The sequence below is a fragment of the Rutilus rutilus genome (genome assembly GCF_951802725.1).
Source record: "Rutilus rutilus genome assembly, chromosome: 14".
NCBI lineage: Eukaryota > Metazoa > Chordata > Actinopteri > Cypriniformes > Leuciscidae > Rutilus > Rutilus rutilus.
In genome coordinates this window covers 35,915,746-35,927,864 of record NC_140219.1, presented here as the reverse complement: position 1 = coordinate 35,927,864, position 12,119 = coordinate 35,915,746, and the positions used below count along the sequence as shown (strand labels likewise).

The window sequence follows — 12,119 nt, the reverse complement described above, 5'->3', positions numbered from 1 at the left end:
ACCAGCGATTTCAAAGCGTGTTTTTGAGACTGTCTTTGGTTCACTGCAGTTTTAAGGAGGAAATACTCAGCAATGGTGTCGACTTATGAATTTACACATGGTTTGTCTTAAAGCATATTAAAAACACCACATAGACACATAAACAACATTAAAAGCTGGATTTTCACCACAGGGGGACTTTAAATTAAAACAAACCCTAAGGGGCATTTGGGTGTGGCTAAGGTCATGTGGGTGTGGCTAAGGGGCATTTGGGTGTGGCTAAGGTCATGTGGGTGTGGCTAAGGGGCCTGCGTGGTGCCCAACCCCACGGCATTAGCATACGCCGAGAGCAGGCTGATCACCTGCTTGGTTTCTAAAGTGAGCCGGGCTTCTTTGAGCCAGTCCTGCGCCACGCGCTGCGACTCGCCGCGTAGCTGGTTGATGAACTTCGCGGCTAGTTCCAGGTCTCCGCGCTCGATTCTGTAAGTAGCGTAGGCGAGCAGCTTGAACGTGTCGAGATCTTCGGCCGCTAGTTTAGCCGGCGGCGCTTCTTGCTCTCTCTCGAACAAAAGGACGGACTGCAGGTAGGATAGGAAGTACTGGTATAGGCTGTTGCGGGTCTCGTCGATGAGCGCCATGCGGCGTGCGAGCCGGCGGATGTCGTAGAAGCGCGCGCGGAGGCTAGCTTCGCTGTAGACGCCTCGGCTCAGAGACTCTTCGGGAATGGCGGTGGCCAGCGCCTGGGCGAACTCGTTTTCCGCACAGGTTTCTTTGATGGCCAGCACAGCGCCCTCTAGAGGCTCGGTGGGGGAGTCGGCACCCGCGGACTTCAGCGTGTAGTTCAGAGCCTCTACGGAAAGCCACAACTCGTGAGCCTTGCGGGCCTCTTCCTCAGCAGTCACATGACCTTCGAGACAGGAGAGAACACGTCAAGCGAAGGTCAAACGCAAGCCGGATGTGGCTGAAGTTTTAAAAACTTTATTGAACAATTTTAACAACCATAATTGGCCTGGTACAAAATATGAAATGTCTCAATCAGACAACAGACAAGTACCATAACATAAGATAAAGAAAATATAAATAAAGTAATCTAAAGAAATAAAGAAATAAAAGATTAGGGGTTTCAGCAAGTTTAAGATCCTCTATCAAAGTAGATAAGATTAAGGCATTCTTTTTCTTCATTCATTTTAACGATAAGAAGTAATGGCACAGTTCCTTATGAAAAACGTTTGGAAGTGTTTTCAGGAATCTGTTCTTGTGTAAAAAGAATTTCCCAAGAATAATAAATGCGTTAACTGCCACGTCATGCGTCTCACCTGTCATACAAATACCAAATTTTACATTTTCCTTTGTTAATACAGGCAAATCTTCAAATTTAGGAAACCAGTAATGCGAATCCTCCCAAAAGGCACAGGCAAATGTACAATCATAAACCAGATGTTCTGTTGTTTCAATCTGATCAACACAAAAAGAGCAAATCGACATCGTAATCATTCTCTAGATGGAGATACTCCATAAGAGCTTTAACGTGCACTTCTTTAGCATATGGTGCAACTGGAAATTTAAGATATTTTGTTCTTAAACTCTTAACTTCAACACTGGAAAAATATTGAAAATTTTTATTTGAAGATAAAGGATATAATTCCTTAACAAAGGCTTTCCGAATTGTAATATTGGGTAAGTTTAGGTGAGTGAGAGACGTTACTTTGAGGAACGTTTAAGAAGACATCTGGATTATAGATTGCGGGATCGCTTTGATAAGGTTATCATACGGTTTTCTGTCAAATAAATTACATTTTGAACAGTAAGACTCAAAAGACATAATAACTCGGGTATTATCTGAAATATGCATCACAGACCATATTCCTGTCTCCCACCCATTTTTGAACGTGTGTGAAGAGCGAGTTTGGGAAGGCTTACTGTCGATGGCCTCCTCGATGCCCTTGAGTCGGGCGTACGCTGCGTTCATGTCCAGCGTGAAGGTGTCCAGCTGCTCCTGGGTCAGTCTGCGGTAATGAGTCTCCTGCTCCATCATCTTACTGCTCAGGACCTGCACACACACACACACACACACACACACACACACACACACACAGACACAGACACACACACACACACACACGTTTAGATGGATATCATCATCTCTTTTCAATACTGATTCAGTAGAACTGGAGAACACTAGAGATAGTTGGAAATAATGGATTAGTGATGCTACTAAAATGAAGTAGCATCAGAAACAGAAACACCAAAACCGAAAATAATGTTTTATAAGTTCTATTATTGTTGTTATTGTTTGACCCTCTTCTCTAGTTTTAGGCCTAACAACATCTGGCAAAGGAACTACTGATGAAAACTAGCCTTCGGGCTAATCTGGGTACATTTACATTTGTGCCGTGTGTAATATGTTAATATAATACATATCATTGTAACATGATTAATGTACACTGTCCCTTTTCTAAATAATAATAAAAAAAAAAAATTTTATTTAACCGAAACTGAAAATAAAGTTTAATAATAAATAAATAAAAATGTAGACTTTTTTTTTCTTTTTTCTACAAAAGGCATTTTTACACAATTTTTTAAATTATATAGTTATTGTTTCTACTCCAATTTGTTGTTGAAATATAAATATTTAAATTAAAAACCTGTTTTCATGACAGATCTATTCAAGTATACATTAAATAATGAAGACAACAGGTTAAGTAAAAATATAGTATATAATGATACAGTTATTTTTCCATCTGACTGTCGAGTTTATGATCACTGAACGGCTTTTCTGAGGTAAACGTGACGTTATATTGTTTTATTGACGTCTTTCTGCGGTTGAAACACTGACTGATGGACTACATGAGACATGACTGAGTTCAGTGAGTTGTTCTGTATCTCCTGATGTTCACTGATGTTTATTTGCTGCTGTAACTAGTAAAGAGGAAGAGATGATCGCTTCATCTGTCACACACACATTAGAGAGACACAAACACACATTTACTGACTGAATTAAGTGATGAAACTGACAGAATTTGTTACTTTTGATATTGAAAAAACTAAGTCTCAGCTTTCAAAGCACAAAGCCTATTGCGATTAATTGGACGGCAGGCGCTACAAATAATGTTTAGTAAAGTTTTGTTCACGCATCCACTGAAAACAGCACAGACTTAAAGATCGATTAATGGGGTTTAAGATGTAAATATTGGTTGATCAAAGGAGAACCGACTAAAATTGAGTCAGTCAGACATTTACATTTACATTTAGTCATTTAGCAGACGCTTTTATCCAAAGCGACTTACAAATTAGGACTAAATTAAGCGAGTCATCATGAAGAGGCAAAAACAACAACAACGCAAGAAGTGCTCAAAATACGAAGTTCAGGCATTATTCAGAGTAGCTTAAGCCTGATAAGTGATGTTTCAAAGGGAAAGGACATTTTTTTTAAAAAAATTTATGAGGTTAAGTGCTCACGGAAGAGATGGGTTTTCAGCTGTCTTTTGAATGTTGTCAGGGATTCTGCATTCCGGATGAGGGGGGGAGAGCGTTCCACCAGCATGGAACTGTGAATGAGAATGTTCTGGAAAGTGATTTTGTGGCTTTCTGTGATGGAACCACGAGACGTCGCTCGTTGATTGATCGTAGGCGTCTGGTAGGGATGTAGGCTCGTAGGAGTGAGTGAAAGTAGGAGGGAGCTGAGCCTGTGATAGATCTGTAAGCAAGCGTCAATGCCTTGAACTTGATGCGAGCAGCGAGAGGTAGCCAGTGCAGAGAGATGAACAGAGGATTGACGTGGGCCCTCTTGGACTCGTTGAAGACAAGACGAGCTGCAGCATTGTGGATCATCTGTAGGGGTTTGGTTGCACATGCTGGAAGTCCGGCCAGAAGAGCATTACAGTAGTCAAGCCTAGAAATGACCAGGGCCTGGACGAGAAGTTGTGTTGCATGCTCAGTTAGGAAAGACCTGATCTTCCTGATGTTGTGCAGTGCAAACCTGCATGATCGAGCTGTCTTTGAAATGTGATCTGTGAAGGTCAGCTGGTCATCAAACGTTACTCCAAGATTTCTGACCGACCTTGATGGGGTGATTGATGATGAATCTAGCTGGATGGTGAAGTCGTGCTGTAGAGACGGATTGGCAGGGAGGACGAGAAGCTCAGTTTTTGCCAGGTTGAGCTGCAGGTGATGTTCCTTCATCCATGTGGAGATGTCCGCCAGGCAGCTTGAGACCCGTGCAGCTACTGTGGGATCGTCTGGTTGAAATGAGAGGAAGAGCTGCGTGTCATCAGCATAGCAGTGGTAGGAGAAGCCGTGTGCCTGTATGATGTGTCCCAGTGATGTAGTGTAGATGGAGAAGAGGAGGGGACCAAGAACTGAACCCTGGGGAACCCCTGTGGTCAGTTGATGTGCTCTGGATACCTCGCCTCTCCATGCGACCTTGAAGGACCTACCTGTGAGATAGGACTCAAACCAATGGAGTGAAGTTCCTGTGATGCCCAGTGATGAGAGGGTGGACATGAGGATCTGATGATTCACAGTGTCGAAGGCAGCAGACAGATCCAGGAGAATGAGGACTGACGATTTGGAAGCAGCTTTTGCAATCCGTAGGGCTTCTGTGACAGACAGTAATGCAGTCTCAGTTGAATGCCCTTTCTTGAAGCCGGATTGGTTGACATCCAGCTGGTTGTTTAGAGACAAAAAGGATGTTACTTGGTTGAAAACAGCTCTTTCAAGTGTCTTCGCAATGAATGGTAGGAGAGAGATAGGTCTGTAATTCTCTACAAAGGATGTGTTTAGCGTTGGTTTTTTAAGCAGTGGAGTAACCCGAGCCTGCTTGAATGCTGTGGGGAAAGTGCCAGTATGGAGGGATGAGTTGATGATGTGTGTGAGTGATGGTAGAAGTGTGGGAGAGATGGCTTGTAGAAGGTGTGAGGGGATGGGGTCTAGAGGGCAGGTGGTAGGGTGACTGGAGAGGAGAAGTGTAGATACTTCTTCCTCGGTTAGCGAAGAGAAGGAGGACAGAGGGATATTCTTGATATTCTGGGTTCCTGTGTGTGTGGTGCTGAGAACTGACTGCTGATAGCTGTTGTTTTGTTGGTGAAGAAGTTCGCAAAATCGTCAGCAGTTAAGGAGGAGGCGGGTGGTGGTGGAGGTGGACAGAGGAGAGAGTTGAATGTCTTGAAGAGTGATCGTGTGTTGGAGGAGCTGTTGATCTTGTTGTGGAAGTATGAAGATTTTGCAGCATGAACATCAACAGAAAAGGAAGAGAGGAGGGATTGATACATACTCAGGTCAGATGCGTCTTTTGATTTGTTCCATTTCCTCTCCGCTGCCCTGATTTCGGTCCGGTGTTCACGAAGAACCTCAGACAACCAGGGGTTGGAGGGAGTAGCGCGAGTCAGTCAGACAGGTAGCCCATCCCATTTCTGTCGTGAGGAACTCCTTTAATTGTTAAATGAGCAACTGATGTGCATCTGTGCGCACCTCTTGAGCCTCCTGGCGCAGCTCCTGCTCCTGGACCTTCAGCACGTCCCTCAGGTGATCAGTGTGAGCCGCCGCCTGATGCCTCAGCTGAGTCCTCATCTCAGCCTCCAGCACCTCACGCACCTCCTGGAGCTGACACACACACACACACACACACACACACCTTTAAGCTTTAAAACTGCTACAATTTTAAAAAGTTCCAATTTCATGCTATTAAATCTGCGAATAATAATTTCACAATATGACTTTTTTCTGTATTTTTGATCAGATAAATGCAGCCTTGATGAGCAGGAGAGACTTCTTTCAAAAACATTTATAACAGTAATGTTTCCCAGCTTTTGAGTGGTACTGTGTTTAGCTTTGGCGCTGAGGGTGTTGAAGCACGACCTTCTTCAGGCATTCATAATCAATGGCATACATGGCAAAACTTCATTCACTGGTTTGTAATTTTAAACTCATTCTTACTGGTGCTAAAAACAGTTTGAAATTCCTAAAAATAAGTATATATGGTCAAAAAGGAAGCAATATTTCACTGTTTTTACTGTATTTTTGATCAGATAAATGCAGCCTTGATGAGCTGAAGAGACAAAAACGAAAACAGTAACGTATCCCAGCATTTGAGAGGTGCAGCGTTTTGCATGAGTGTGTTTAACATGTGACTGTGTAGCGTGTGAGTGTATTTAGCGTGTTAGCGTGAGTGTGTTTCAGCTTGTGAGTGTTTAGTGTGTTAGCGTGTGAGTATGTTGCATGTGAGCGTGTTTAGCGTGTTAAGCGTGTTTAGCATGTGAGGTTGTTGCAGCAAGTGAGTGTGTTTATGGAAGGCCGTCGGGGACAAAAGTCTTTAAACGAAACGCGTGATTTTTGACAGCGTTGACACGCACCGTTTGTCCGCGTTAACGCGGCAATTTTTTACGTGTTTCTTTTGTACGTGTAGACACGCACATTCTGGTCGTGTTAAGGCGTCAGTTGTTGTCGCGTTACTTTATTATGGAACGCCGTTGGGGACAATACCTATTATATGCAACGCGTGAAATTTGGACGCATTAACACGCACAGTTTATACGCGACTTTTTGGTCCGTGTAAACGCGAACGTTTTGTACGTCTAAACGCGAAGTTTTTTGTCATGTTATTTAAAGACACGATCGTTTGTTTCGCCTTAACGCAACATTTTTGGCCGTGTATTTTTTGTTACGTGTTTCTAGACGAACGTTTTCGTCGTGTAAACATGACATTTTTGAACGTGTAATATTTCTGAGTCTTATTTGATGTGCGACATACAAATTTTTCTGTTTTAGTTGGTGATAATTTAGAGTCAATGACTAAATACATTCAATGACTGCATGAATTAACATTATATTCTTTTGTAACGTTAAAGGAATTTGTCCTGTAGGTAAAGTGAGTGGTCTCTGTGATCCAACGACCATATTTCCCCTCTGGTTAATACATTCGAGGTGTCTATTTGGACCACTGCAAATAGCCTACTTGTTGGCAGAACTAATTACACTAGGCCAGTCTACCCTATATGTGGAAAAAGTCACCTCTTTAGTCAGCGGTTTCTGTGGCGTAACGTGTAAAGGGAGACCGGGGTTCTATTCCCACTGACAGCGCTTTTTTTTTTATAACTTTACAGTTATTAAACGCATTTGTTTTCAATAAAAATGATTTGACTTAAAATTCATTTTAATTAATAAAAGTTACATTTAGGGTAAGGTTAGGGGTAGCTCTAGGTCTTTAATATCTGAATAAGTTGCCATGATTTTAATATTGTTTTATAAATATAATGATTTACTGTCAGTTATTTTGCAGGATGTTTAATGCACAACAATACTGATGAGCAAATAGTAACGTTATCTGTCACTATTTATAAGTAAATAGCATCTAAATGTCTACTGAATCCACAACTGTTGCTATTTACACTTGGACTTGGACTGGCTGCCCCACAGTTTACGTGGTCCGCCTGCTGTAGTGATTCTGTAATGTTTATGTGTCGTATGATTGTGTCTGTGTTTAAATGTTGAATAAAGATTTGTAAATTGTCATAGGCTACTGGTGCTTTGTTTTCTGCTTTTGTATTTGCCTTATTGTTATAATATAATTGTTAAATTTGTGATTGTTACAATATATTGTTGTTATTAGATTATTTTTATCTGACATATACAGTATACATACAGTATATGTGTATTATTTCCAGTCAAACTGACATCCTGACTTCAAGGAGCATTCCAGAGTCTCTCATACCAGATTGATGCTGGCCCACTCGGAGATAACTCCAGTCATTTTGAAAAAACAATAGCCACAGTATTTAGTATTTAGCCTTTGCTAACTTTATTATTCATTGTATTTATTAAAGTTGAATGATTTATGGCATTTATTGGCACTATTATGTATAATTATTGACACCCCACCGTGGACCTCACTAATTATTAAACCCTGGCTATGGCCGTATCCAGTGTTGTATGTTGTATACATATGTTAACATATGTTATATATATGTGTATATAGCCTATTACATCACTTATGTCTTATATAAGTTTTAACATGGATTTTTAGATAAAATGTTTTCAACTATACAAATTTTTTACAGATCTTTAATAAAAAGGGTTTCAACTTTTCATGCTTGTTCAATGAAACCATTATAATATGCACATATGTGGACAAGGCTGTGTATAATGGAACAATTAAAGTCATAGTTATGGGGCATTAAAGAGACCCTTCTACTTACTCAGAAAGCAGATGAACAGCCCATAAACATCTTTCATCCTCATTAGCTTCAAAACTTTTAGCTTGCTTTGAAGAGAATATTAAAAACAAGAATAAATGTGTGGGGTTTATTATATATTTTTGCATGAGATGGTGGTCAAAACTTTACAAACACCTTGCAGAATCTTAAAAAATGTTCACACAAATAAGTGTAATTTTGAAGATTCGTTTTAATTTAGCACTGCCATGAACAAATAATTTCACATAACAGGGCAAATTGCATTTTTTTTCCAATTGCAAAAAAAGATGAGGTTTAAAGTAGACGTAAGCCATAGATGGTGCTGTATAATCATTAACTGAACATTTTTTACAAAAATATTTCAACAGATTATAACACCTAGTCCTATTTAGCGAAACTATTTCGTTAACAGTAACAGCCACTAGGTGTAGCTAGACACAAATGACTAAGTGCACTCAAAAGGTGTCATTATCGATAGCGATATCAGTGAACCCGTCATGTCGATGATGAGACGACTTGAAGCATTAAATACAAGATTTAATGCACTGATACAAAATCGCTTAAGAAATAACACAGAAGAGGATAACAACTTTTCGCAAGGCGACGCCATTGAGAGGTTTGTTTCACGGGCCTTTAGTGTAATTCATATTTTTTGCGCCAAATTTTAACACACGTTTTGATTAAGTCTGTAAATTAAGCTAAATTAAATTTTAAGTTTCAGTATGAAGATCAATCCGAAGACCAGTTTGAATTCTTGAAAGGGTTTTGCTAGACTATTAACGTTATACTCACTTTATGTGTAAACACTTTATGTGGCAATGGCATACATTTGGAGATAAAATGAAATGTGCTGGAACTGGCCAAGATGCATGGGGGGACTACTAGTTGTAAATATTATTCATATTTTTAAACAATATAGATGCTGAAAATCACACTTTATTTGAAACCTTTGAAGGCTGTCTCATTTATAAAACCTTCCACTTGGGTTCTGAGAGGATATGGGTCAACCAATGTTAAACTAACATTTTCTACAAAATTGTACAGGTCAACTTAAATCATTATTTTAAGCTGTTGTATACCAGGGGAGGTTAGGCAGATTTTAATGTATTGTTACTTGCCCACTAAGTGAATTTTGATTTATTTTACCCAAATAAGTTATGGAGTGAAGCCATATATATAATAAGTTACTGAAAGTTGCTCTTAGATTCTTTATAAAAGTCTCGTCTTAAAAAGTCCTACTTGTAACTATAATTTTTTTACACTCGAAACTTAAGACTAGTTGTAGGAGCATTTATGAGAAGTTTTAAACATACAGACCCAGGTTATATTTTGAAGATAAAAGTTAAATTCTAAATAGATTATTTTATAACTCCACAGACTAAATTCACAGACTTTATACTGTGGTATTTTTTAAAAAAAGACAAGAGCAGGTAATCCTAAACTCAATAGGTAAAAATGGACAAATCAATAACAGCTCACTGGGCTTAAAACATATGCTTTCTTGTTTATGCTGTTATGTTTATTGAACAATTGTCTGTTTGAACTGTTTCATTAAAGACTGAGAATGTTCCGCAGCAACATCCCCAATGATACCTGAGCCACAAGTAGGCGGCAAGCTGCAAGACAGAGCATCATTAGGCTATCTTTTATTGAAAACAGCAGTGAGCATCTGCTCACAACACAGCGTAAGTGCTTAAGTGTAAAATCGTTGACATTTGTGATATTTGTATTTTTAAAGGTTAAAAAACTGTTTATCTTTAACAGGTACAGCAGTTAAAAAAAGAATTGTTCCCCTTTCAATGAATGAGAGGGCATTTAATCTGAAAATTAGAGAAACCTTTCCAACAATGGAAGAGGGGGAGATTGAAATCTGCAGAGTTGACAAGAGGCGAAGGATCTTACCAGTTCAGTTGAGCTCAGTTTGCCCTGCATCAATTAAAGCATGCCCAGAGTTTGGCAGGTCAGCAGTATATGTACGGTTAAAAGTAAGTATACGGAGTTACTGCATAATATGTTCAACATTTTGCCAATGGCGTTGTGCAGAACAGGACATGTCTATACTGTACTGTCTGTTTTGACAGGACACATCAAGACTGACGGGTATACAGCATGAGAACAATGAGGTAAACTGTGAGAGGCATACTAAAGTATCAAAATGTTTCTTTAGATATGCAGGGTTACTTATAACAATAATTTCAACATTAAACTTAAAAACACAAGCATCTCTCACAAAAGCAATATTGTTTTCTAAAAAGCAAATTATTGAAACAAATGTCAAAATATGTAAAGCTTAATTATCTGTATAATAATTCACTGTATGTTTCTTGATAGAATTCTTTCAGTGGAACCGCAGAAACAATGCCAGGCATTCCAGGAACAAGTGACAGGGTAAGCAAGAATTATTCTCCTCATCATTAAATCATTAAATGTATTAAGGACAATCAAAATTTTTTAGACAAATTAAATAAACAAAAACTTGACAAGAAGCCACGTTTAAAAACTGTATTAACGTTACTGTATATTTGCATGCTGCATGGTAATTTGTACTGTCACAGAACACTTTAGCTTCAGAAACCATGTTTAAAACACATACATTTTATTGCATGGTTATTTTCTGGTTGTGGTCTCTGTCTCCCTCTCTCTCTTTCTCAAGCCAACATAAAGATTGCAAGTTTTACTACATCTAGTTATGTTTATGAATTACAGAATGCAGACAATGGCCAGAAGTGTGGCATGGTCTAGAGTGCGACTACTTGATTCAGAAACGGCAAATAGTATCCTGAATAGTCTGTCTGAATTCATGGATATTCTGGAAACATTGCCTCAACCGCAAGGTATGCTCTAAATAGTCAGATTGACTGTAATTTTAATATAATGTTTTGTGTTACAATTCATTTTATTCTTCTGTTAACTTTAGTTCCCCAGGCTTACAGTGTGTCATGAATTCACTGGTTTCTTCGTGTCTCGTGTTTTTGTTGTTATGTGTGTGTGGGTGTGTGTGAGTGGGCGTGACTGCTCGTTCCTGCTGATCAGCGCGCCAGCTGATCTCATTCCCCGCACCAGCTGCTGCCTATTCACTCACCTATAAAGACTCATCACACTCTTCTCTCTTTGTCAGATCGTTGTTTTGGTGTCCTCAGTGTGTGTCATCGTGTGCCGTCTCCAGTCCTGTTCCTGATTTGAGTTCCTGTTCGGTGTTCGTCTCTTCTCGTCTGGATGTTCACCTTCACTGGATTCACCGTCACCTGTCTTCACCAGCATGCTGACCATCTAGTCCCTGCGCCACCAGCCCACCCGAGTTCCCGCATAATTTTGTGTCTTTTGACCCCTCAATAAAGAGTTACTTGCATCTTTGCTTCCGTGTGATTCATCATGACAGACAATATAATCATGACATGGAGGCGCTGGTGCGGTCACTTGCATGGCACGTGAACTGAAGCACATCTCATCCTAACTTAACCGAAACTCAGCGTTTGTAACCGGTAGTGTATTATATTGGCTGTTACGTTAGTAAAAAATAAAATAAAATAAAAATATTTTGACCATCAAAGGCATTCTTTTTTACGAGCCCACATATTTTTTTTCTTTTTGCCTTGTTTTTTTAGTGACCTGGCCTTAATTCTCTTTAAGTCATTCAACATTTTCTTCAACATTTAATGACGTGGAGAACAAGGTATTCTGAGAAAACATACTTAGTTTCTTATATTTTATCAATTTATTGTCAAAATATATATATATTTTTTTTTTGTTACAACAAAGGAAAAACATGGTAACTTATGACCAAAAAGAAGAGCAATTATAATAGATGTATGAATTTCTGATGCTCAGGAGGGGTTGTCATCTCTGGTCCTCAAGGTCCACTTTCCTGCAGAGTTTAGCTCCAACCCTGATCAGTTGAGAACCCCTGGTTTAGAATTTGCTTTTCTCCTCCCGAGCATCAAAAATTCATTC

The 12,119-nt window shown here is 39.4% G+C and overlaps 1 protein-coding gene and 1 long non-coding RNA gene across 2 annotated transcripts; one reads left to right on the top strand and one right to left on the bottom strand.

The window, feature by feature from the left end:
- Positions 1–202: 202 nt before the first annotated feature.
- LOC311303154 (MICOS complex subunit MIC60-like) lies at positions 203–5,604 on the bottom strand. The gene is made up of 3 exons (XM_084429469.1): positions 5,449–5,604; positions 1,900–2,029; positions 203–886 (listed from the first exon to the last, which is right to left on the bottom strand). The coding sequence occupies exons 1-3, from the start codon at positions 5,545–5,547 to the stop codon at positions 279–281; spliced, it is 837 nt and encodes a 278-aa protein (XP_084285595.1). The 5' UTR covers positions 5,548–5,604; the 3' UTR covers positions 203–278.
- A 4,334-nt stretch (positions 5,605–9,938) lies between these two features.
- Positions 9,939–10,605, top strand: LOC311303159. Its single transcript, XR_014629726.1, has 3 exons — positions 9,939–10,153; positions 10,250–10,291; positions 10,500–10,605. It is a non-coding gene; the product is annotated as an uncharacterized lncRNA (long non-coding RNA).
- The last annotated feature ends 1,514 nt before the right edge of the window (positions 10,606–12,119 follow it).